This window comes from Dryobates pubescens, chromosome 4 (assembly GCF_014839835.1).
Source record: "Dryobates pubescens isolate bDryPub1 chromosome 4, bDryPub1.pri, whole genome shotgun sequence".
NCBI lineage: Eukaryota > Metazoa > Chordata > Aves > Piciformes > Picidae > Dryobates > Dryobates pubescens.
The window spans coordinates 19,926,015-19,952,772 of record NC_071615.1 but is presented as its reverse complement, the minus strand read 5'-3'; the positions used below and the strand labels follow the sequence as shown (position 1 = coordinate 19,952,772).

The 26,758-nt window shown below is 47.1% G+C and overlaps 2 protein-coding genes across 5 annotated transcripts in view; one reads left to right on the top strand and one right to left on the bottom strand.

The window, feature by feature from the left end:
* The window catches only part of TRAK1 (trafficking kinesin protein 1), a 118,505-nt gene extending 115,183 nt beyond the window's left edge, over positions 1 to 3,322 (top strand). For all 4 annotated transcript variants that reach the window (XM_054160894.1, XM_054160893.1, XM_054160895.1 and 1 more), the window contains one exon: positions 1,900 to 3,322. In XM_054160894.1, coding sequence (XP_054016869.1) covers positions 1,900 to 2,698 — 799 coding nt within the window. In that variant the 3' untranslated portion in view covers positions 2,699 to 3,322. The remainder of the gene's footprint in view (positions 1 to 1,899) is intronic.
* A 7,051-nt stretch (positions 3,323 to 10,373) lies between these two features.
* CCK (cholecystokinin) lies at positions 10,374 to 15,205 on the bottom strand. The gene is made up of 2 exons (XM_009898360.2): positions 14,930 to 15,205; positions 10,374 to 10,727 (listed from the first exon to the last, which is right to left on the bottom strand). The coding sequence occupies exons 1-2, from the start codon at positions 15,183 to 15,185 to the stop codon at positions 10,591 to 10,593; spliced, it is 393 nt and encodes a 130-aa protein (XP_009896662.1). The 5' UTR covers positions 15,186 to 15,205; the 3' UTR covers positions 10,374 to 10,590.
* Positions 15,206 to 26,758: the final 11,553 nt, after the last annotated feature.

The following is a 26,758-nucleotide window of genomic DNA, read 5'->3' as shown; positions in this document are numbered from 1 at the left end:
GGCACATCTGCTCTCTGCAGCACTGACAGCCACAGCACATGGGAGAGTGAAGAAGCCCAATTCAGAACATTCCAGAATGTCTAACCTGACATTCACAGCAGTCTTGGCTTCCCAGAGTTCAGTAATGTAAGGTCAAGTGAGACTGCAGATTGTAAAGACATCATCCAGGCCCTTTTGTCCACGTGGACTTGCAATTCCTTCATTGAGCAGAGGCTTCTCTACACCTGGAAATCCAACCAGATTGTCTCAGGGTGGCTATTTGAGTCATTTCTTGGTACAGAGAACCCAGCATGAGTTGAAGTTGCATGTTATGGCTGAGCTCTGGCAGTGTGGCTCTTCTGACAAGATCCTGCTCTTTGCCCTGTTTCCCCCCCTCCCAGCTGCTTAGTTTTCCTACTCTTTTCCATTGTCTTTGGTTACCATCTGACTCTCTGAGTGTCTTCTGCTTGCTAACCTGGCATGGTAAGGGGGAAGATTTCCTTCTTTGAATATTGGTGAGCTCTCAGGGCAGTGAATTATCAGTTAGCATCAAGTTAGTTCAAGACCCTTTAAATGCCATCAGAGGAGATGAATCCATGCCTAGAAAATACCACTGTGGACTTCACTTTTTTAGCTGTATGAATATGTGGCAAAAATAATAAGTTTAGCATGATTCAGAAGTAGTTGGAACACTTTCTCGGAATTTCCAAGGCATATGGAACCCTTGGGATTCTGCCAAATAGACATGAATTTGGAGGGTCAGGGATGTCCCACATACCTTGTTTCTGGAATGACTGAGTACACCATGACTTAATGAATGGTGTGTCTGAACTGCCTTATGTGGAGTGAGGATTACCCATGGAGAAGCAGGCTGTGGCTAAGCTAAGCAGTAAGGAACAAGTGTTGTAAAGATGGCACTGTAGTAGCAGAAACACTCAAACCTCAGTGTCAGTGAGGTACTGGTAAAGAAATCTGCCTCTTGTTCTAAACCTGTGCCTTACTGAGTATTTATGTAGAGCTGACAAGAAAATATTAGTTTATTTTGAGAAGGAACTGGACTTGGGGTGCAGTTTAGCCATGTTTCAACCTCTAGAAATCAGTGTTTTACCAAGTTAACAATAGCATGGCTCTGTGGCATGCTCAGGTTGCTGCTGGGTTATTGGTTACCAAGTAACAACCAAGAGCCTGACTATTTTCTCTTCTCTTTTCATAGAATCATAGCCTGCTTTGGGTTGGGAGGGTCCTCTAAAGGTCATCTAGTCCACCCTGCAGTGAGCAGGGATGTGTTAAACCACATCAGGTTGCTCACACCAATGTGCATCTCCATCAAAAGTCAGATCCCCTTCCCCATAATTGAGAGCAAATGCAGCAGAAGGGTTTGACTTCAAAGTGTATGCTGGTGATAATGCCAAGTTCCAGCAGCTGTGCTATGAACGCTACCGTAACAAATAATGTCCTCTTCTGCCCTTGCTGCTCTCTGCTGTGACCCAGCAGTCCAAGAAGGGGAAGGGGCAGCAGTTCTGTGTGCTCAGAAGTGATACTGAAAAGAAATCAGTCTCACTTCTCCCATTGGTTAAGTCCTCCAGCTTCCCTGTCTAAGGGAAGCAACTGGGAGTTGTGACAGGAAGGATAACTGCAGGTGTTGCTCCCAGCCTTTGTCAGCTTAACAGTGCAGCAGCAGCAGTGCGGTGGTGTCGGAATAGATTCATTGCAGGGGAGGTGAAGGATGCAGGGTGGAGAGCAGTGTTTTGGAAGAGCATGGACTGTCCTTGGCATCATGCTTGCAGGTAGCTGGGAACTGTCAGTTTCTCCTGTACTCTCCAAGTGGACAAAAGCCCCTGCCCAGTGTTCAGGATCTTGCTTGCTGTAAGTTGTGATTCCCTGGTGGTGAGAGTAACTTGCCTGCTCCTTTGCTTGCAGCCTTAACGCAGCACCTACTCCAGCTTGTGGCAGCATTAGCAACCTGAAGGGCACCCCGGTGGGCACTCCCTGTACTCCTCGGCGTCTGAGCTTGGCTGAATCCTTCACTAACCTCCGGGAATCCACCACCACGATGAGCACGTCCCTGGGCCTGGTGTGGCTGCTGAAGGAAAGGGGCATCTCAGCAGCAGTGTACAACCCACAGAGCTGGGACAGAGCTGGCAGAGGCACTCTCCTGAGCACCTACCCCCCGAAGATGGCCATCATTCCTTCCACGCCACCCAACTCCCCTATGCAGACGCCTTCTTCATCCCCTCCATCCTTTGAGTTCAAGTGCACCAGCCCACCTTATGACAACTTCTTGGCTTCAAAGCCTGCTAGCTCGATCTTGAAGGAGGTAAGGAATAAAAAGAACATCAGGAACAGTGAGAGTCAGACTGATGTCTCCGTTTCCAACCTCAACCTTGTGGACAAAGTCAAGAGGTTTGGTATCGCCAAAGTTGTGAGTTCAGGGCAGACGTCAGCTCCTCCTTTAACTGATGACCAAGGACCTCTTCTCTGTGGGGCACAAGGACCGGTGAGGGCCCTTGTTCCTGGAGGCCTGGCACCAGACGGTCTCCCATTGGGCTGCCCTGCCGTGACCAGTGCCATTGGGGGTATCCAGCTGAACACTGGCATCCGAAGGAATCGCAGCTTCCCCACCATGGTGGGTTCCAGTATGCAGATGAAGGGCCCCACGTCTCTCCCTTCGGGGATCCTCATGGGAACCAAGCTCCCGAAGCAAACTAGCTTACGATGAAGGACTTGATTTTTACAGCTAGTCTTTTTAAATGAGAACACTCCCAGCTTCCTCTGCCTTCCCCTGCCACCCCTCCATTGCCTCCTGAGTTTGACAAATCAACTTTGTGCCTAATGGGAGAAACGTGTAAACTTTGTGTAAACTCTGTAAATAGGAAGCGGATCTATTGTAACTCGTTGGAGTATTTCACTGTTCATGGAGTGCAGAAAGGCTCTAGCTTATGATGCGTTAAGGTTAACTTGCTAAAACCTTTTCAGAAGAGTTGCTCGGTTTGGCTTGGTTGGTTTGTTTTTTAAGATGCACTGAAAAAAAACCAACACAACAACCAACAACCACCACACAACAAAACCAACAAAAAATAACTTGACTAGGAGAAGGTGAATTCTGTAGCTTAGCCTGACTTGAGTCCAAGGTGCATGGGAAGCTCTCGAATGTGTCCTGTGAGCCCTCGTGTTCCATCACTTGAAGTGTGGGAGCGTTTGCGCCTCGTTCGATGCTGAGCAAAGCTCTCAGCTTCACTTGTGGTAGCTGTAATTTTGCTTTTGTGGATGAGTTCAGCTGAGTTATTGGAGTGCCTGAATGGATGAAACTTGTGTTGGTTTTGGGTTCTGTTTGGTTTGTTTTTGTTTTCCTGCTCTGTGTCCTCCTCCTCCCCACTTGAACTAATATCATGCTGAGGGCAGCAGGCCTGCTGGGTACCTATTCCTATGCTGCCATTCCATTGGCACGCTCACACTCTCTGCCACTTGTTTTTGGTGTTTGTTTCGTTTTGTTTTTCAATGCTGCACTGGATTGTGGAAGGGAAAAATGCTTTACTGTGTGCTGCTGACACTGGAACGTGCTTTCTCGGTGCCCCCAAAGAAAGGATTTCACAGCTGGTGAGGTAAACGTGGCGCTGACTTCCCACAAGTCGAAGCTGCGGAGCAGAGTGACAGATAACAATGTTGTAAAAGACCATGTAGCAAAACCTGTGCTGGGAGAAGCTGTGTCCTTGAAACCTCAGCAGAGAACCACAAAAAGCACTTAGTAATGGGGTGGTACAAGCTGGAAAGAGCAACTTAAAAGTCCTCATGATGATCCTCAGGTTTTGTGCCTGTCAAGGACCACAGCCTTGTGAGCAGGGTGAGAATATTCCACGCCCATTTGCTGTTCTCTTTTCTCACCCAGAGTTGGACCTTAACATAGGTAAAACTGTGGGAACCTCTTGAGAAAATACATCCCCGAACTGAACATCTAACCCCTCCTTGGTCAGAAAGGAAACAGAAGACCTGACACAACCTTTAGTTACAGCCAGGAGATCCTAACTGATGTTGCAGGGTTTTTTCCTCTGTTTTCTCCCAAACTTCTGCTGGGTGCTTGTGGAAAGAATTGGAATATCCTGGAACTGGAAGAGTCTGGAGGGAGCTTGGTTTCTAGAGCTGAGCTTGGTTGGTTTCTAGAGCCTAGCTGAGATACACTTTTTTTTTTTTCTTAAGAGAAGGTTGAGAGGAGTGGAGCAGGGAGGGTTCAACATCTGCTTTCTTTTCCTTGCACTTCTTGTGGTATCTAAGCCAAGTTCCCCGATCATTAACGTTACCACACTATACACAACTGGTGTGAATTGCTGTTTGTACCAGACTGTTACTAAATCATTAGCACTGACGCTGTCATGTGTAAATGAAACTGTCTTCTAGTCTGTGTGAGGAGAGAGAGGTGGGTGGGTGGGTGGGTTGGTTGGTTGTTTTCTGAATGAAGTAGCTCTTGAGGTAGTGCCATGGACACTAAGGATATTTTTTTTTTTGAGAGAAGAAAAACCAAAACACATGGGTCAGCTGCTGCATGTGTTTGAAGACTTCTATTTATTCTATGAACTGACAATGTTTTAGTAAGATGTCATCAGCTCTCTTTGCTGTTGTATGTGTGCACTTACTGCAAGTAAAATTTAAGTATCTTTTTATTTGAATGTATCTTAAAATGGTAGATAGGATAACAGTTGATTCTAAAAAAAAAAACAACCACAAAAGCAACTCATGGACTTAATGGACCATTTTATATACCCAGAGGAAGAAAGCAATACCATATGAGAACTTCAAGTGTAAAAAGTTAATCATGCAATCTGGAAGCATTATTTAGCCTTTCAATAAGATGTAGGAGCTGTCCACCCACCAGAGAAAGCTATTGTAACACATCAGAAAGATGAGATTCAAGTTTTCTTCACTAATACCAATAAAATACCTGAAAAGTTGCCTTGTTGTGCATTATTCAGTGTTTTTCCTCCTCTTTTAAGGTGATCAACCTTCCACCTTGATCCCTTGCTTTCATCGCTCAAAGATGAATAACAGGATGTCAGCAGGTTTGGGTTTTAAATTCACAGGCACAGAAGTCATTGAGGTTTGGGGATTTTTGAGGCATTGGTGAGGCTTAGGTCAAAACCAAAAATAGAGGAGTGAGTGCAGATTTTTATTTTGGAATTCCAAGCAAGCAGGATTTAATGTTGTGTGTTTGGAGCAGGAGAGGGGTGGGAACTCTTCCTGCTTAAAAGTATGCCAAAAAAAACCCAAACTCCAACAGGGACAATAGTCAGCTCTGCTCTTAGCTAGTATCTTTGTCCCTGAGGAAGGAAACAGATTGACCACCAGGTAATGAGAAACTCAAAAATCTTGCACACATGGTGGGAGTTACAGAATCATGGAATCATAGAGCTTGTTTGGGTTGGAAAAGACCTCTGAGATCGAGTCCAACCATCAAGACCTCTGCCCCAGGCTGGAAAGGACCTCCAAGATGATCAAGTCATGATTGAAGAGCTGGCTGGAGGGGGTCAGTGGTTCATAGCCAGCCTCATACATTGAGGAGAGTGATGTATGTGATAATGCCATTTCTATACCATGCTTTCCACAGAAAGCTGGAGAGCAGGAATGCCAAAATGAAACTTCCGGAGGGCTTGCATTAGTGTGACAGAGCACTGCTCAACAGCTGTGAGGAAGGCTGATGCTATGCTGGGCACATCCAGGGACTGTATTGGTGAGTACAGAGACCTGTCCTCCCCATCTGCCCAGCTCTGAGCCTGGGGGAGGCTCCTGATCAGAAAGGCAGGGGTTAATGCAGGGATCATGGGAGGATCGAGCAGGGCGCAGACAATGCTCCATGCCTGAGGACAGGCTCAGTTAAATCTGGTGCCACTGAGGGCTGGTCAGTGGGATGCCTGTGGCTCTACCAGGACTAGAGTTTGTAGATTCATAGAACAGTTTGGTTTAGAAGGGACCTTGAAGATCATCTAATTCCAACCCCCCGCCTAACAACACGATGCTGTAGCATGCAGAGGTTTTAGCAGTTGCTCCTGACTTAGGAACACATTTGTTGGCAGCTCTCACATTGGACTGGAAGGTCCAGCAATGTAGGTGAGGTGTGTCCTGCCTTCCTTAGGTACAGACACAATCTGCTGCCTGGAGCTCGTATTCATGTTGAAGCATTGGCATTGTTGGGCTGTGCTGTGGCATCTTGCTGGGCGCCCTTCAAACCTGCCTTAACTCAGTTAATCAGCCAATTGAGATCACAGGATAGCAAGAAAAATAAAAGTGGTGGCTAGCAGTGCCCTTAGCTGTGATATAGGCAGGGGGCTTTCATGTGAGAGTGGCATACCCTCCAGAAGCTGATCATGTTTGTACTGAAAAGATTAGGGAGGTTTTATCCTGCTGAAACGGGTTTCAAGCTGTGCCCAATTCAATTGCTGTGGAGTTGACACAGGCACTTAGGAATGATTAAAGCTTTACCAAGCCCACTGCCAGATATTTTTCTTTCTTCAAGAGGATTTTAATGAACTTAGGGGATCCAGAAGTCAAACAGACAGAAGAGGTTTTCACTGCTCTGCTAAGATGTTGGAATGTTTGAGTTTTAGCTAACTTGCAAATTCCTCCAGGCAGGAGAGGGACTGCCTGGTTTATCTGCAGAGCTGGGAACAGCTGGCTGCAGCATGCCCTGGCCCAGCCTAGCTGCTGCTGGGGATGTATCCAGATGATGCCCTGTGAGCAGTGAGGACAGAGGGCAGGTGATGCAGCACAGCGTGGGACAGCAGAGCAGGATCCACACGTGGTCCTGTACTGAGCAGCAGGGCAGGTGAGACTGTTCAGATCCAGTGTGCAGGCACAGCTCTCACTTCCCATATGCACAGCCCCAGCTCCTAGGGAGAGCTGCCCCTCCCTGGGGTGCAGATGCTCCCTCCTGCTTGGGGGCTGTCTGGGTTTTTCTTCAGTCCCACGAGAAGCTCTTCCTGCTAACACTCTCTTCTTACAGCTGCCATATGCAGAGTCCTGCAAGGGCAGAGCTGTTGGGTCTTTCCTACTCATTTATGTTGGGTTTGCAGCCAGCTGCTCTTTTCAGGGAGGTTGGCCAGCACCTGTTTTGAAATTAAGTTAATTAAGCTAAGATCTAATTGGATCAAGTGGATGGAGCAAACAAAGTGCCTTTAAATAGAGAGGTATGATTTGCTCTTTTGCCAGTGTTAATTCAGCCTCTCCACACACACTGCCAAAAAGAAGTATTTGAGTAAAGATAAATTAAATGTCAGAGTTGGCAGCCTCGGGAAACTTCCCCTCCCAGCCAAGCACCAGAGGTGCTTGGCTGAAATCTGCAGGGCACTTCTCAGCCCAAAGCCTGGGTTGGACCCAAAGGGCTAGTGCCCAACTGCTGAGGCTCCATCCCTGAGGCTGCTGCTTCCCCTGCAGTAAAACAGAGCAGCCTGCACTATTAGCCCTGGGATGAGCATTGCAACTAGCAGGGCTGCTTGACTTTCACAGATTTGCTGCTCCCCCCAGTTTAGCTCAAAATTAGCCCCTGCAGGTCAACTGGGAGCTGAATGGTGTCTCAGCAGCCTTTCCCATCTAGGGAATTTCTTCTGCTCCCAGAGGAGTGGATAATGGATGTTTTGAGGAGGAGGAGGATGATGTTGCTAAGCCACTTAGAGTCAGCTTCCTTGTCTCCAGGAACAGTTCTGTGTCCTAGACCAACAGTTCATAAAGGGCTGGAAGGGGCCTTCAAAGGACATCTAGTCCACCCCCACTGCAGTGAGCAGGGGCATTCCCAACTAGATCAAGCTGCTCAGAGCCCCATCCAACCTGACCTGGAATGTTTCCAGGGGCTGGGGCTTCTGCCTGCTCTCTGGGCAACCTGGGCCAGTGTTTCAACACCCTTAGTGTGAAAAATGTCTTCCTCCTCTGTCATCTGAATAAGATGACCTTTTCTGCTTCTTACTGAGGACTGTGGGACTGATAGACCCAAAAAGCATCTGCAGACAGAGCAGTGGTAGATCTGCACAGCACACATTTTCAGTGCCCAGTCAGAAGAGGGCTCCATTGACCTGTGCTGTGAGACATTCAGGAAGGGGAAAAAAAAAAAGGAGATGAAATTATGTGTTCAGTCATCATTTGGATGCTAGGTAAGTCCCCCCCTGATCTGTTTTACAACATTAGTACAGCATCAATATTAAAACTGGCATGTGCAGTGGCTGTAAAAATCCCCACACAGTTAGAGCAGGCTTCCAGCATCCAGGAAAGGTGGCAGGTGTGACTACATAGAAATGCCATGCTGGTGGTGGGCTGCCAAAGGAACAACTGTGCTTTCCCTGAAGGCTTTTCAAAGCCAAACAAACTTTGCTTGCAGTCCTTTCACAAGGAGCACACAGATTCCACAGGTGAAACAACTCTTTCTGTAACTGGCCATCTTGTGTCTTGAAATGAGGACATGTGTGGCCACAGGTGGTGGTGGCTTTGCTGTAACGAGGCTGTGTTTGTAACCTTTACTGTTAGTTTGTACTTTCCTCAATTCAAAAGCAATGCACTAATTGGTTTTAAACTCTTGGTTGAAAGCTTTGGAGAAAGGGGAACTTTGGACTGGGCAACAGTGGGCAATAGTCGAAACTAAGGAGAGAATTCAGGTGTTTAGGGACTTGTTTCCTGGGGAGGGGAGGGGGGAAAGCTAGACTAGGTGGCTTGGAAACTGATTAGAAGGAGCTTGAGAGGATGAAAAGCTGATGTAGAAGATGTAGAAAAGCAGTTCCATGTTTTCAAGGTGAGATCCCCAAAAAGAGATTTGGGTTTGGTGGAGAAGAAAACTCTGCCATTTTCCCTTTCATTGCAGATTTCAGCTCTCCCAGCTACTGTTGGGAACAGCTCAACACGTTTTTGTGTTCAGCTCTTGGTATAACCATTTGGGTTTGTCTCCTAATCTTCTTGTGTATGGTAGAATGTTCTTTGGTGCAAATCTTTCCTGTGTTTGATCTTCCTGTGCATTGGTTTTGCCTATTAACTGGTGTAGGGATCACTCCTGAGGTGTTCAACTGCCTCCCTCCTTTGGCAAGCACCTGCTTTTCAGGATGGGACTTTTGTTTTTTCCCTTCTCCTCTCATTAATGCACCCATTTGGGAAGACATTCTGGGAATTTCACAATGCAAAATCATCTCCTTTTTTAGCTTGGGGAATTCTTTACATATGAGAACCAGCTACTGAAGCAGACCCAGGAACTGCAGGAGAGTTACCTGTGGGGAAGGAGGAGAGAGCAGGTAAAACCCTTTTCTTCACAGCCTGGTACTGGTTTTGCACAGCAGGGATCACTCCCCAGCTGCAAGTGTGGTGCTTTTGGCAGGTGAGTGCTAGGTCTAATCTCATGGTTTAGTGGCAGTGCTGCATTAACAGTTGGACTTGATGATCTTAAAACTCTTTTCCAGCACTGAATTGTTACCCTCCTCCTCCCCACACCAGTGGGTGACAGCTAACCCAGGCTGCCTCTGTGATACATGGGAGCAACCTGTTTCCTTGTGGGACACTGACTGGATTACCTTGATACCTCCTCCCTTCAGGATCATCTTCTGCTCTGTTCAGGGCTCTGTCCTTGCTCCCTCCCCCAGTGAATGCTGGGCTCACCACACAGCAGGGACTGCTCTGTTTATTCAGCCATTTGCAGTTGGCAGCAGAAGGTTCTTAACTACTTGGCAGCATGAAATAACCAAGAGAGGAAGGTGAAACATGTTGGTGTTTGTTCCTCTTTCAGTGTTAAGCACTGTTGACTATTCAGAATCACAGAAATATTCAGGTTGGAAGAGACCTTCAGGATCATCAAGTCCAACCCAGAACCCTACTCTACAAGGTTCACCCCAAAACCATATTCCCAAGCACCACATCCAAACCACCTTTAAACACATCCAGGGGTGGTGACTCTACCACCTCCCTGGGCAGCTCATTCCAATCCCTGACTGCTCTTGCTGGGAAATTTTTTTTCCTAATGTCCAGTCTAAACCTACCCAGTTGTAGCTTGAGGCCATTCCCTCTTGTCCTATCATCAGTTCCCTGTGAGAAGAGGCCAGCACCAGCCTCTCTACACTAGAAATGTTCACTAGAAACACAGGCTTGGTATCTCAGTCAGTGCTTTATAAGCAGACTCACCATGCAGCCAGTCTGGCTTGGTCTGGCAATGCTGTGCTGTTGTGTTTGCATTTGGTTAAGTCCCCCCCCCGAATGCCCACTTTTGGGGACTGACACAAACGTCTCTGAAAAGCGGCACGTTGGCCTGGCTGCTCCACAAGAGGAACTTATTCACACTGTAGAATGGAAACACGTTTTCCTGCCTCTCTTTATAGCAAGACACCCAGCATCGTGTGGTGACAGGACAAGAAGGGGTAAGTGAAATCATTTTAATAGAGTTATCAATGTTTGAGAAACCACAAAAGAAAGACAACATCTCCTGGAAAATTCTACAGAAGTATATATTGCATTGGAGAGTCTTACAGGCAAATTTACATCAAATACATGATATGTTTTTAAAACACTGATTCCAAGAGGACAACAAATTAACTTTTCTCTTTCTGTACAGGCATGGGAGTGTGACTCATGTTTCTTTCTCCTGCAGCTGCAGTTTGCTGTTCTTTAGGAAGAGTATTCGTATTCCTCAGCGCTGCGGCGGCCAAAATCCATCCAGCCCATGTAGTCTCTGTCATTTATCCTGTGTGTGGGATCAATGCTCTGTACCCTGTTTCCCAGGACTGAGAGCCTTCCAGTGGAACCTGAAGAGGAAGCATTTGGGAGAGCAGACAGTAAGTGGACAGTTTTTCAGGTTCATTCACCCCAAAGGTTAGGGGCTGCCCTGCTGGAAAGCAGCTCCACAGAGAGAGACTTTGGAGTCCTAGTGGATAGCAAGTTCTGCACGGGATAGCAATGTGCCCTTGCGGCCAAGAGAATCCTGGGGTGCATCAAGAAAAGCGGGGCCAGGGAGGTTCTTCTACTCCTGTACTCTGCACTGGTGAGAGCATACATGGAATACTGAGTCCAGTTTTGGGCTCCTCAGTTCAAGAGAGACAGAGACCTGCTGGAGAGAGTCCAACAGAGAGCCACAAGGATGATTAGGGGACTTGAGCATCTCCCCTATGAAGAGAGGCTGAGAGCCCTGGGGCTGTTTAGTCTGGAGAAGAGAAGACTGAGAGGGGAATCTCATCAATGTGTACAGCTATCTGAGGGGTGGGTGTCAAGCGGAGGGGGCCAAGCTTTTTCCAGTGGTGCACAGTAATAAGACAAGAAATTAGGTTCAAGCTTGAACATAGAAGATTTCACCTCAACGTGAGGGCAGACTTCTTTACAGTGAGGGTGACAGAGCCCTGGAGCAGGCTGCCCAGAGAGGTTGTGGAGTCTCCTTCTCTGGAGACTTTCCAAACCCACCGGGATGCATTCCTGTGCAGACTACCCTAAGTGATCCTGCTCTGGCAGGGGGGTTGGACTGGATGATCTCTGGAGGTCCCTTCCAACTTCTAAGGTACTGTGAAAGCATTCTGTGATTCTATGACATCTCCTCTTGCTTCCTTTTTCTCTAGAAAGTCCAACCCATTTCTCACTCATCCTTCAAGACCAACTCTCACTTGCTGGTATTTGGAGAGCTGCTACAGGTGCAAAATAACTCCGCTCTAGAGCAGACTCAGGCCTGAGACAGGATTCCAGCATGGCCCCATGTTGCTCCAAGAGCCATAAACCTAAGTACCAGAGCTTTTACAGTGCAAAGACGGTAACAGGCAGGGCAGAGGTTTTGTGAAGGAGTGGGGAACAGTCCTCAAAGGGAAAGCTGTGTGTGGAAGTTGTACTTGGGAGATGTCTGTTGCTAGAATTATACAGGGCTTAGGACTGTATCAGGGATATTTTCATTGCTGATCCAAAGCTTTCATGATTCCTTTCACAGCAGGGCTGGATGCACATCTCTGGTCTTGCCTTATCCTTTCTGTCTTGCTTTCTTAAGGCATCAGTGAGACACAAACTATTTGCAAGGAGAATTTATGCTTTAAAAAAGGGGCTGTAATCCTGTTTTGACATCCTGACATCATGTAACTAAAGATGCAAAGAAAGGTATGTTACTTCTCCCTGTCCTCCCTGAAAACAGCCAAAAAGGACAATTATTGCCAATAATTAGACTGATCTTAAGCCTTAAGTGAGGAAGGAACAAAGCCTTAACTGAGGAAGGAACAGATTAAGCATATCAGTATTTAGTGCAGATTGAGGCTTGAGCTATCATTGGATGGATCAACAAGGAAAAGAAGCCCAAATCAACCCCCACAAACCCAGATCCACACAACTGCTTTGCTTGCAGTTTGAGTTTTCAAGGACCCCTTCTGTGCTCTGGTATTTTGAAGTTTTCCTTGTGTAATGATTTATAATGAACAAAACCAATTGCATTGTTTAGTTAGGGAGTGCAGATGGATAGGAGAGTAAAAAGCACACTCCAAAAAAAAAAACTAAACCCAAACCAGCCATGTTTTAGACATCTCCCTAATACAAAATGACAAAAAGAAATAACTAACTAAAAATCATCTCATTCTCTCTAGAATGCTACCCTTAAATGCTCTGAACCTGTGAAATTCACATTGGTAATTAAAAACACACAATGAAGTCAATGGGAATTCTTCTGGGCATTATAATCAGGCAGGGCTAAGACAACACAGATGTTGGTATTTAAGAGATTTTGGAGCCTGCAGTGACCTGCAGGCTGTAATGGCTCCCCTGGAGCCACTGTGGCCTAGCTTGGCAAGGGCTCTTTAGAGGATAGTAAATGTGTGTGTCACTGGCTTGACAGCTTCTCTTCTGCATGGTGCCAGGGTCATGCTGAAAGCCTGCAGATGAATTTAATTGAAATCTCAGCTTCACAAACAGTAAGAATCATGTCTTAACAGCACCTTAATAACCTCTCCTCAAAGCAGCACAGATGTCCTGTGGATCCTGCAGACTCAATGTAAAGCAAACCCATTCAAAACTGTAGTGGCTTGGCTACAAGGCTGCTGTCTAGCCCTAACCTCTCCAGAGAATTTAACTCTCTTACTGTTTTAACTGAGGATATTCTGCAAAATCAGCCTTTCTGTTAACCATAAGGGCAAACACCATCGCTGGTGACTGAATTCCCAGATATTCTTCCCTTCTAGTTGGAATTCTCTAGTGAGTATTAATGCTTTAGGCACTTCAGGAGTGAGTAATACAGTAGGTGTGAGTGTTCTGCAGAGCTTTCTAAAGGACTGCCCAGAACCTTTATGTGCAATGAACTATAATGGCTTGATGGGAACACTGCATGTGTTGTTATAAATCAAGTAAATACTTTTTTTTTCCCCCCTCTGAATCATCTCTTCTACATCTGTATCTACAAACTAGAGTCCAGCTCACCTGCTCATGTCACAAGAATCACATCATCTGCTAACAGTCCCTTTGTAGAGTTCATTATGTATCTCAATTAACACATACACAGGAAATTTTCCCTCATATTAATACTTACCAAAAAGATACTTTATAATCACAGTGGGTTTTCAAAGCTTCATCTGGTTATAAGGAAATCATAGAACCACAGAATGGCTTAGGTTGGGAGGGACCTGAGAGATCACCTTCTCCAACGTCCCTGTCATGGGCAGGGTCACCTTTCAGCTCGGCTACTCAAGGCCTCATCCAGCCTGGCCTTAAATACTCCCTAGGTAGGAGGCACCCACAGCCTCCCTGGGCAGCCTCTTCCAGTGTCTCACCACCCTCCTATTGAAGAACTTGCTATGCTCCAGTCTAATCCTGCTCTGCCTCAGCTTCAGAGGTCAGCAGGCAGGCTGTCGAGCGGGGAGGGTTAAGTGGTCTGCATAGGTTGTGTGGTGAGAGAGGAGGAGAAAGCTCTTATTTACATGTGGGGCTTGGAGTGAATACTTTTCTCAGTGTCTGTGTGAACAGGCAATCCTAATTACTGCCCTCTTTGCTTCTCAGATGTCCTCTTTCCCTGCAGAACAGGGGATAGACTAGAGTGAAGCTATCACGAGCGACTTAATAAACCACCTGATACAAATGAAGCTCTTTAATTCCATTTTGTGTACTGGCTCTTTGTGCCCTTGTCATGAACACAGTGCCATGGATGTGTTAAGTAACTGCAAGATTGTTTTCCCAGGCTGCCTGAGACCCAAACCCTAACAGGAATTGACATGTTTCAAAGTAAATGTGCCGTTACTTATCACTGCTTTGAGTTATTGTGGTTGTGAATGTGAACTCTGAGCTTTCAGAAAGCTTTCACACTTTTGTAACTTCCTTTAGGGGGAAAAAATGCATGGAAAATCCCATACTCAGAAGATTTTTCCCTGGTACAGGTGTTTGTGGCTGTGTGATCACAGTGTCACAGTACATTAGAGGCTGGAAGGGACCTCCAGAGATTATCCAATCCAACCCCCTTGCCAGAGCAGGATCACTTAGGGTAGTCTGAGCAGGAATGCATCCAGGTGGGTTTGGAAAGTCTCCAGAGAAGGAGACTCCACAATCTCTCTGAGCAGCCTGCTCCATTTGGTTTGACAGGGAAGTTAGTCAGGGAAGTTTTCCTGCTCCTATAACTTAAAAAAGATAAAAATAATAAAAGGGAGGGAGGGGGAGGGCAACTAAAAGAAAAGGTTCAAAGGCAATGCAATTACTGTCTTTCACCTGAGCATACAACATGCTGAAAGTAACACCAAAATCATTGAAGTAAGTTAAAACTAAAAGCTGAGCTCTGATCTGACAGGCAGGTTACACTGTCTTCAGTCACCTGAAGCATGCAGCTCTCAGTCAGTGGCTGCTAGGTATAAGGCAAGAGGATGCTCTCTGCCTCAGAAACAGCCAGGCAATAGCTGCATCCTGTCTTCTCTAGGAATTCATTCCTGACAGGGCTAACTTAACAGCTAGGTACCCCTGCAGGAATGTCCATGGACAAGAAGTAGCACAGGGAGCAGGCTCTAAGCAGTACCTTTTCTGGCTTGCTGAAGATACTTGGCCAACAAGGCACCGATGTTAGCTCTTTGGTCAATGCTTCCCTCCAGCCGCGGCACCGATTTCAGCGAGCCGGCAGAGGAAGGGGCGCGGACGTGCCGGTGATGCTCTGTCGAGCTCTGCTCAAGCTCAGCAGCCAGTGGGTTCCCATTGTGCAAGGCCAAGGTTTGCTGTCCGACAGAGCTTGCCGAGAGCACAGCAAGGACCAGGCAGATGCATATACTGCTGTACATTGCTGGAGGGAAGAGGAAGAACAGGCTGTGAAACTGACCACGGTTACTACTCTGCACTGGAGTGCTGGTTTGTGAGCAAAATAAGGTTGCATTGTTGGATTGGTGTTGTGGGTATTTTTTTTAATGAAGGTGACTGTGGGATCCGTCTTAAGCTGGGAAAACATGTATGTGACTAATTACATGTCCCTTGATTTAGGAAGAGAGACTGGAAGGAACAGAAGTAGTATGAGCTATGTCTCCCGGAGCTACTCTGCTCTTAGTTGCTTTTCTTTTTTTTTATTTTTTGTTTTTGGAAGCTGCACTTTATTAAAACTTAAGGGACGTGAATCAAGCTCTATGAAAAAAAACCTCAGGATTCAAACATTTCAGTACTTTGCTGTTGTACTGAAACCTGCTCTTTTGACAAATACTCAGTTCGGACAAAGTCCCTGAGGAGCCTTTATTCTATCAAACTTCACTGGTTTGAACTTTAGCGCTCAAGAGGTTTAATCTCATCACACACAGGAAAAAAACACCCAAACAACACAACTTCTTTCAAAGAAACAAACCCCAAAATCTAGCACTCCCCCCAGCATTTGAGGAGTAAGAGCTGTAAGAAGTAATGTGCAACTTAACAATAACCTTATTACAAACCAGAAAAGTCCAATGTTAATTTCTTTACTGCTTCCTTAAAGGAGGACTTGTCAAGTCAGTGTTGCTTTACTAGATTGTTTGACCATATAAATGGAAATATTTATAATACAGTATATTGTATTTAGCAGGGAGTGTAGTAATAGGACAAAGGGTAATGACTTCAAGCTAACAGAGGCTAGACTTCAGTTACATATTAAGAAGAAATCCTTCACTGTGAGGGTGGTAAAACACTGGCCCAGGTTGCCCAGAGTGATGGTAGGTGTCCCATCCTTGGAAACATTCCAGGTCAAGTTGGACAGGGCTCTGAGCAACCTGATCCAGTTGAAGATGTTCCTGCTCACTGCAGGGATGTTGGATGACCTTTAAAGGTCTCTTCCAACCCAAACGATTCTATGATTCTATGAAATAGTATTTTTCTGGGACGAGAGGAGTTGCTCTCAGTTATTAGTAGAAACAAGCAACCTAGAATTCAATGTTAAAGGAGTAACTTCCACTTATAGATACACCTGAGTTAGCTGTAGGAGTATTTTTTAAATCATTTACCTTTTTGAACAGTACACTGAACATCACCATCGAATTTTAAAAGAGGAGAAAATGAAGTTTATTTGCCCACAACATACACTAGATAGAAAACATGCATAAAAGAGACTTCCCCCCCTCCCCCCTTTAGTATTGTTAGGAGATTAATGAAAAATGTCCAAGTATCAGGCCATCATGCTTATTAGTGATGTGCCCACAAAAATTGTGGACCTCAGAAACCGAAGGTGCATTGCAGCCTCTCCATTTTAACTGACTCAATTCTTGTATTTTTCGTGCATATATATATATACACACACAGTTGTAGCTGTTAATCTGACACTCTCTATCTCTATATACATTTATAATGACGACTGCCAACACAAAGTCTCACCCCACAAGCAGTTTCCCTCCCCGGGTCGCGAGCACCGCCCGCTCTCCCAGCTGCGCACCGGGCAGCTCCAGCAGAGCCCCGTCGCTCTCCGCAGACCCTCGCAGACCCCCGCAGACGCTCTCCCCACTCAGGAGAAGGTCGAATTTTTCCCCCCCCAATGGACCCGGTAGCGTTTCCTCCAGCAACCGGCGGGATGCCTTCGGACCTGCCGCACCGGTAAGCTCCAGAAACCCCCATTTCTCATCCCTCGCCAAAGGAACGATGCACTCAGATACTTCCTACCGTTCTCGCTGCGCGTTCCAGAAGTCGGAGCCGGGGAGGGAGCGAGGCCCCGTGTGTGCTCAGGCAGGGAAGTTAGATGAGACTCAGCCTCGGTCCCTTAAATAGCTGCGGGCACCCCGGCGGTGTTTGCACAGCTCTGACGCAGCCGGGGCCGCCGCCCGCTCAGCCCCTCACCGGCGGGACCGCGGGGGTGGGGGTGTGTGTGCTGTGGGGGGGTGGGGGTGTATGCTGTCGGGGAGTCTGTGTGCTTCATGTGGGGAGCGGAGCTCCTTTCCCGCCCTCCCGGGCACGCGGCATGAAGCTTGCACTGCCCGAGGGGATGGCCCCCGCCGGCCACCCTCGGCTTGCCCTGGGCACAGGCGGGCTGGAGGCCCAGGCTGGCTTGCAGCTGGGCGTTAAAAAACTGCTTTCCTTCTTCCCTGCCAAAATACCACAGTGAGAGGCTTTTAGTGGGAGTCCCGCCCGCAGCAGCAGCACCGGCTCCCCGGGCTGCGGCAAGCGGCTCGGGCTCGCCCCAACGATGTTTGTCGGCGGGGGTCTGAGGGCTTGGGCTCCTCTCGCTGTGACCTGGGTACAAGCAGCTCCAGCCGCCTCGCCCGGGGGTCCTCCCGTTGACTTTAGTTCAGGAAGATGGGGCTGTCCTTTTATTCAAAACCCTAAAAGACCAACCAAACGCAAAGCCAGGGAAAATCCCCCCGCCCCGGAGCTGGAGATATTCAGACCACCCGTCCCAAGCCCTCCTTCCTGCCAGTACTGTCCAGCAGGTCCTGTCCACGCAGACCCAGACTCCCTTCTCTCGGCGAGGGGAGGAAACCTCCTCCAGCCCCGCACTACGGCGACGAGGCCGGGCCGGGCGCTTGCCGCCGGCTCCAGCCCTCCTAAGGTACGGCGCGGGGGGGGCGCGTGTCCTCAGCCCACAGGGGAAGGAGCTGCTGGGGAGGCAGTTGCGCTTCTTCCCCGTCTCGTCCCCTCCGCTCGGGTGCTGCCCAGGTGTGTGCGGCACGCGTCGCCGCTGGCACGGACCCCGGGGCTCCCCCTGCTGGTCCCGCGGCGGCCGGCAGAGGGCGCGCCGGCCCCGCGCGGGGCTCCGCTCAGCGCCCCTCGCGCAGCCGCGTGCGGCCGGTGCCCGGGCATCGCCCGCGGCAGAAAGGCAGCGGGGAGCGGCGAAGCGCCGCGGCGGGAGCGCGCCGGCAGGTGGGGCTCGGGGCGAACCCCGCACCTCCACAGGAAGGCGGAGCCGGGGCACAGGGGTGCAGCCAATGGCGCTTCGAAAGCTGCGGCACCATGTGCCCCGCAGCTTCCCAGGCTGAGAGCCTGCGGGCACAAGCGTCGGGAGCACAGCGTGGCTGAGGGGAGCCGGGGTTGTGCAGCCTGGAGAAAAGCAGATGTGGGGCAGAGCTTACCGCTCTCCACAACTCCCTGACAGGAGGCTGGAGTGAAGTGGAGCTCTTTCTGTTCTCCCAGGTAACAAGCAATAGGACAGAACAGCCCCAAGCTGCACTGGGGCAGGTTTATGTTAGACACGAGGGAAGAAGTTCTCACTGAAAGGGTTGTCAAGCTCTGGAACACGCTGTCCAGGGATGTGGTGGAGCCACTGTCCTTGGAGGGATTTCAAAGCTGCGTAGATGTGGTACTGGTTTAGCAGTGACCCTGCAGTGCTGGGTTAATGGTTGGATTTGATGGTCTTAAAGGTCTCTTCCAACAAAAACAATTCTGTGATTCAGTGAAAGGAACACCCCAAGTGCCCATGACATGGCTTGACTGGTGCGAGAGGGGTGATGTGGGGGTCTGTGCCCCTCTGCCTTGTTGGAGTGAGGCTCAGAAAAAATTGGGATGGCAATGCAGGCTTTCTCAATGCCTTTCAGCTGCTAACCAGGACATTTGTCAGTGAACGGGGTATGCCAACTGAACTGTAGGCAGCTTTCCATCTTGCACATCAGTGCCAGCATCAGGCAAAGTTACCATCTTGAGATAGCTAAAAAAAACCTAATCAAAACTTGCTTTTAAAGCAGAGAAGTAAGTTGAAGCAGACTGCCAGGGGAAGGAGCAACAAAGAAACTCTTCCAGCTGTCCAAGTGCTAGTTTAATGGCTCTATCTGTCTCTGGAAAAAGAAACCTGTGGTAATATCCCTGATAATTCAGTTTCACTATTTGGGTTTGGTGGGAAAAATGCTCACTACTATTAGACAATTAAAGAGTCAGCACTGTTTCAAACTGTAGGCATCTGGGAAAGGTATCACAATCTTTCTGGGAAGCTACAACACGATAACAATTGTGGTAAAGCCACATCCAGGCCTGGTGAAACTCACTGTAGTTAATGAAGTCCCAGGGGACCAGCCCAAAGCTTAACTGAAGAGCAAGACAGAGAGCTTGCTAATATATCTATATGCATAATTCATCCCACAGAGGTATAAATATAAATGCAGACTCTTAAGGCTGACTTGTTAGCCTAGTTGAACAAATACAAACTACAGGAGTTCATTTACATGGAGCTGATCTGGAATATCACTTCACTTATAAATACATCCAGGAGTGCACAAATGGAGGGAGGGAGGGAGCGTGTGTGTACCAGCCAAACTCACTGTTTGTGCTCATGAAAGTACAGGAGGACAGCAACACACAAAACCAAGCTGAGAAGGTAGGAGTGTTTGCTGGGCAGTTAGATGTGCAGGTTCTGTGGGATCCCTGTGCCTTTGTAAGATCCTACACTAGCTTCTGCACCATGCCTCTGGATGGATCCAGCTCCTGTGTTTGCACAGGGTGTGGTAGTTTTAGGCTGATGCCTAGGAAATTTCCCACAGATTGAGTAGAAAAGTTACCATTGGATGTAAAAGGGGAAATAATGATAGGGTCTGAAGAATCACATTAGTCTGATAACTAGCATAAAGTTAGTTGGGTAACCTAACTCTTGCTCTTTTTGGCTTCTTTGCTCTAGCAGATACTAGTTTGGAGCTTCTGCTGGGTTGTTGCTGACCTTGGCTGCATTCTTGTTGTGGCCAAGTACTAACAAGCTACTCTCTGCTTTTCTCTCTCTCTTTTTCCCTTGTAAAGGGTGGGGGGAAGGGAGCAGAGAGGGGGAAGGGAGCAGAGAGGGGGAAGCTATTGGTAACCCCTCGGTTTTGTCCAGGGGGGTTCTTGTGCTGTTTATGATTTGTAAATATATGTAAATGATGCATATTTTGTACATGTTCATTGCATTCCATATTTCTGGGGTTTAGTCTGCTTGTAGATACAGCTTCATTTGCTTTCCACTGAGCTAGCCTGGCAATTTTATTTTGGGTGCAGTTTCAACCCACCACACAGGGGCAGGAACCTCCTAGTGTAAGCACAGCATGAAGCTTTCTCCCTCCTTCTACCCAGATGATCTTTACACTGCCTGCATATGCCTGATTCTCCTATTTGAGCATTGTAGTGTATGAAGAAAATTAGCCAGCCTGCAGTTTGATGGTCAAGTTGTTAAAGTCAGTGATTCTCCATCACCTGTAGAGACTTTTGAACACTGGGTTTTCCTCACTCAGTACTAGCATGTATGATTCTTGGAGATCATTTTCTGGCTTGCTGAGGGTTTCTCTGGCGAAAGTTGGAAGTCATGTGTGAGTTCCAGTCCTTGTTGGTCTCTTCTCCCAGGCAGCCAGTACCAGAACAAGAGGACACAGTCTCAGGCTGCGCCAGGGGAGGTTTAGGCTGGATGTTAGGAAGAAGTTCTATACAGAGAGAGTGATTGCCCATTGGAATGGGCTGCCCAGGGAGGTGGTAGAGTCACCATCATTGGAGGTGTTCAGGAGGAGACTTGATGGGGTGCTTGGTGCCGTGGGTTAGTTGTTTAGGTAGGTTGGATTAGTTGATGGGTTGGATGCGATGATCTTGAAGGTCTCTTCCAACCTGGTCTGGTCTATTCTATTCTATTCTAATTGATGGCATTTGATTATTGCTTTGGGCATAGATAAATGAGACCAGAAAGCCTGTTCAGCTAGAGCATTTATAATAACAGAATTTGGAGGCAAGTTGCATGTAGAAACTTAGGTTGTGTGTCCCTGACTGATGTGGCACAGAGAGGAACCAGTGTTTGATTTGCCATGACCTGTTATGGTCCAGGACATCAGCTACTGGATTTAGGCGTGCACCATGTTAACCACAAGATGGTCTTGTGCCATCATCATGGGTGGGGTGAAACAGATCCTGCTCCAGTGCATGACTTCAACCTTAGCCTCTCAAGAAGGAAAGTGCTTTGGCTGCACTAGAGCTTGAACACTACTGCAAGAATCCAAGTGTAGATGCAAACCAAATTCAAAGCTGAAGTGAACCCTGCAATGCAGTAAATACTAATACAGATGCATCCCTAAGGTAGGAGCTGGATGATGCCATACTTTAGAGGCTGTAGGCTTCTTAAACTTGATTTTCTGGCAAGTGTCTGTTAAAGGGTTTGTGTTTCCCTAATCTTTTCCTAATGATGATGAAGATCTCTGTATCCTAAGCTGCTTTCTTTATTACATGCCAAAGATGAGCTGGCAAAAGAGAAAGTCCTGGAGCTGGGTTTGGAGCAAGAAAGCAGCATGAGGAAAGAGGAATGGAGATATTCTCTCCTGTCTGCTCTGCAGTAACATTAGAGTAGACCAGGACACTGTGCTAACATCTTGACCTCTCCCTCCTGTTGAGAGTCACCTGGAAATGCCCTGCTCTTTCCTACAGCAGTAAGCTCAAAATGCTGAGCAAGACTTTGTTTCTGCCCATGTGCATGTGATTTTTGACCCTGGGCACTACCATATGTATATCATGGTAGCATGGTTGTCATGTGGACAGCAGAGCCTGTATTTGATGCCTTTTTAGCCCAAAATGCAGCATATGACTATTACTCAGCCTATTGCATTGAGGCTGAATATTAAATATGGAGCAGCATAGTGCCAAGTGTGTTGGGATTTTAGACCATGAAGGATAAAGCCAGATGAGACCAGGGGGTCTCATGACTGGGTGAGTTAGAGGAAGTAAAGTCTACTGTTTCTAAGTTGTATATCATTTTGTGGTTGTCTCTGTTCAGGGTTCTTTTTAGCCTCCTCTGGACCATTATACTTAAGGGCTAGCATTCTTTGCTATGTTGGGGCAAATTAGTCACAGTATTGTCAGGGTTGGAAGGGACCTTGAGGATCATCTAGTTCCAACACCCCTGCCATGAGCAGGACACCCACCACTAGATCAGGTTGCCCACATTCAGCCTGGCCTTAAAAACCTCCAGTGTTTTGGTTTTGGCTTTTTCTTCCCCTACAAAAGTGATGGAGTGACAGCCTGGAGGATTACAATGACTTAGGAATGATGTGGCAAGCCTGTGTTACCTTGCCATCTACATTTCAACTAAAAATGGATGGAAATTAACAGTAAATAAAGGATAAATGTGTATATTAATTAATTAATTTGTCACAAAAATAACCTAGCAGAGAAATAAAATACATTGTGCCTTTCAGAATGCTTTTCAGATGTGCTCTCCACCTCGCTGCCCAGATCCAGGTAAAATTGTCTTTTGCACTGTGCGGCAATAACAGAATCCTGTGGAGAAGCTCTGTTAGGTCCAGAGTCCTCTCCTGCACAAAGGGGAAGTCTGTCTAATCAACATTGGTCCAAAAACATTCTGTAAATTCCAAGTATAACGTATTGGCCTTTTGCCTTCCAAATATTTGTGTGTTTTCATCTATGCTGAAACTAGAATCAGAATTCAAGAATAGAAAAATAATTAGACACTGGACAGCCAGTAATGGCTTTTTAGTGTCCTTCAGAGGAGATAGGGCTTTCTGTTTGATATGTAAGTGACTAGGGCAGCTGGAGTCTTGTTATTTCTCTTCTACTGTTCAATTATCCTTGGCAATATGGAAGGAAATTGAATTAATCTGGGTGCAAAATATGAGTTGTTATTCTGACAATTCCTATTTAAATGGAAATGCCAGAAATATCCATGAAAGGTGTAGATGTTATGTAGCTGTTTTGAATGGAATGAAAGAGCAGCATTGATCTCTGGATAGCAGCTCTAACTGCATTGCAGCGAGCTGATGGGAGGAATTTGATGTAAGGGTGTTGTAAAGAAGATGCCTGTAGGTCCTAGAGGTTGCCCACTGGATGCATCCAGTGTTCCTCACTTTTGATAAGGCTGCTCAGCAATCTCTCTTGAATGTACTGAAGAAAATTTGCCTGCCACATGGCAGGAAAAAAGCATTAGCCAGGAGGCTCCATAGTCTAACACTTTACTTTTTGTGACCACCATAACTGGATGGAGCAAAGCTAGAAGTGAGTAGATTCAAATTGGATGTTAGGAAGAAGTTGTTCCCCATGAGGCTGGTGAGACACTGGCACAGGTTGCCCAGGGAGGTGGTGGAAACCTCACCCCGGGAGGTTTTTAAGGCCAGGCTGATCTACTGCAAGGTATCCCTGCAATAGCAGGAAGGTTGGAACTAGCTGATCCTTGAGGTCCCTTCCAACCCTAACAATTCTATGATTCTATGAATTACAGCCTCCATGAGGTCAAACTGATCGACCTATTCAGCTTATTCAAAGGCTGAGGAAAAAGGGACAGTTAACTTAGAGCACTGCTTTAAATACTTCTCAGCTGCCCCGTAGTGAGTGAACCTACCCTTAAAAAGGCAGAAGAAAAACATCTAAATGAATATATTTTACTGAATCATTAGGTACAAATGTATTTTGAAAGCACTGGGACCAAGGAACATGCAGGATTCTATGATACTATGATAGCAAAGAATTATCACCCAGACAGAATAACTAAATCTGAGAGGAATAATTCTTTAGAAGCAGACAAACCTTGATAGATGCTGTTCACTTTTTATTGTTTCTAGCTGCCTGTCTCTAAATTAGGTTTTTCTAAATGAAAAAAAAAAGAAAGAAAAAGAAGACTGACTGTATTCAGAAGAGAGCCTTAAAATCAACTGTTCTACAGTGCTGTGTGGCATGAAAGACACAGCTTTAGGAGGCATTTAATGTTTTCAGGTTGACTTCTTGAAATTGACAAAGACTGCTGAGTGGGATTATTCTGTGTGGTAGTGATGCCTTAGCTTCACCTTTTCCATTAGGCAAATACATGTGTTATACACCTGACCCCTTGCCAGTGCTGTAGTTTATTTAGCATCCTCTTTGGCCACATGAAGGCTCCATCAAAACATTCCTTGGGGTAAGAACTAGCACAAGGCTGTCTTTTCCTGGAATCATAAAATATCTCTAGTTGGAAGGGACCCATAAGGATCATGGAGTCCAAATCTGCTCCTCACAGGACTGCCTGATTAGCATTTACTATGGAAACAGGAATAAAACTGTTGGAATGGAATGGCTCTGAGTTCTCTGGCTAAGGATTTCTCTTGAAATCAAACAGTGTTCCTGATTATCTCAGTGGTGTGGCATGGTGAGTTGTCTGCTGAGGGCCTGGTACAAGAGTGAAAAGGTACTGTGAATGATGCAAGGGTGTAAAATGGGCTAAGGGCATCAGGACCCTGGAGTTTAGCAAAAGCAGACTGGGGATTCAGTGATGTGCCTCATGCATTGCTGCTCACGAGGGTGTGATCTGTGTGGTGGGGATTCAGTGATGTGCCTCATGCATTGCTGCTCACGAGGGTGTGATCTGTGTGGTGGGGATTCAGTGATGTGCCTCATGCATTGCTGCTCACGAGGGTGTGATCTGTGTGGTGGGGATTCAGTGATGTGCCTCATGCATTGCTGCTCACGAGGGTGTGATCTGTGTGTGGGGATTCAGTGATGTGCCTCATGCATTGCTGCTCACGAGGGTGTGATCTGTGTGGTGGGGATTCAGTGATGTGCCTCATGCATTGCTGCTCACGAGGGTGTGATCTGTGTGGTGGGGATTCAGTGATGTGCCTCATGCATTGCTGCTCACGAGGGTGTGATCTGTGTGGTGGGGATTCAGTGATGTGCCTCATGCATTGCTGCTCACGAGGGTGTGATCTGTGTGGTGGGGATTCAGTGATGTGCCTCATGCATTGCTGCTCACGAGGGTGTGATCTGTGTGGTGGGGATTCAGTGATGTGCCTTGTGTTGCTGCTCACAAGGGTGTGATCTGTGTGGACTCTCTCCATCAGGACTCTGTTTCTCTTGAACTGGGGAGCCCAAAACTGTATGCAGTATTCCAGGTGTGGTAGAGTAGAGGGTGAGAAGAACCTCCCTAGCCCTGCTGGCCACACTTTTCTTGATGCACCCCATGATACCATTGGCTCTCTTGGCCACAAGGGTACATTGCTGTCCCTTGGAGAATCTGCTGGCCACTAGGGCTCCAAGATCTTTCTCCATGGAGTTGCTTTCCAGCAGGGCAGCCTCTAACCTGTACAGGTGCCTAGATGTAGGATGTTTTCTTCCAAGTACAAACTTGTACAAGATAACCAAACATTTTATATTCAAAAGACAGACATATAGACAGAAGAAACTGACAAGCATTCTCCAAACAGTAGTAATGCCTTGGGAAGGTAGCTACAGTGTAAGCAGTATCATGCATTATGCATTTTGTCTAATCTGCTGCCCAATAATGAGATGGAAAATCAATAGGTATTTCATTATGCCATTGCAGGAGTGAACTTAAGCACACGTCCTGGTCAGCTTGTTATCATAAAATCATAGCATCATGGAATAGCTCAGTCTGGAAGGGACCTCAGAGATCATCTCCTCCAACCTCCCCACCATGGGCAGGGACACCTCTCAACTAGACTTAGCTGTTCAAGGCCTCATCCAACCTGGCCTTCAACACCCCCAGGGAGGGGGCAGCCACAAACTCCCTGTGCAGAGTCTCACCACCCTCGTACTGAATGAGTCTGTGGTAGTTCACTGTATCTTCGCTTTTGTTGGAGGAAAGGGACTCTCTCATTAATCATCTGCTGCTAAGATTTGTTGCTAACATCATTAAGCCATTTGCATGGTTAAACTACGTCTTTCCCATCCTATGATGTTCTTCCTGAAGGATATTCAGTTACCTAACTGGATTACTTTTTGTGTGCCTGCTCGTTGGAAAGGATTGCCACCTGTCCTGCACATGCAGTTCCCTCCAGTGTGGGAATTCAGCAGGAATTATAGTGAGCCTTTATTAGGCACAGAGCAGATTGTGGTGCACATCACTCCTGATATCTGGACTGCTTTTGTTTCTATCAAGTACATCTCTTGCTCTGAAAAATTACCTGTGCATTGTGTCCTTTTCAGAAGAAGCACCTCTGATCACAGGGTCACAGGATGTTAGGGGTTGGATGGGACCTCTGCAGAAGTTTGTGTCCAGCCCCTGCTGCCAGAGCAGGACCATAGAATCTAGCTCAGGTCACACAGGAACACATCCAGACAGGGCTTGAAAGTCTCCAGAGAAGGAGACTCCACAATCTCTGTGGGGAGCCTGCTCCAGTGCTCTGTGACCCTTACAGTAAAGAAGTTCTTTCTCACGTTGAGGTGGAACTTCCTATGCTGTAGTTTCCATCCATTACCCCTTGTCCTATCACAGGGCATAAGTGAACAGAGGCTGTCCCTTCCTAACACCCAGCCCTTAGATATTGATAGACTTTGATTAGATCCCCTCTCAGTCACCTCCTGTCCAGGAGGCCTGTCTGTGATCCTTGGGTTGTATTACTGGGGGTTGGTCTCTTCTCCCAGGCAACCAGCACTACAACAAGAGGACACAGTCTCAAGCTGTGCCAGGGGAGGTTTGAGCTCGAGGTAAGGAGAAAGTTCTTCCCAGAAAGAGTAATTGGCCATTGGAATGTGCTGCCCAGGG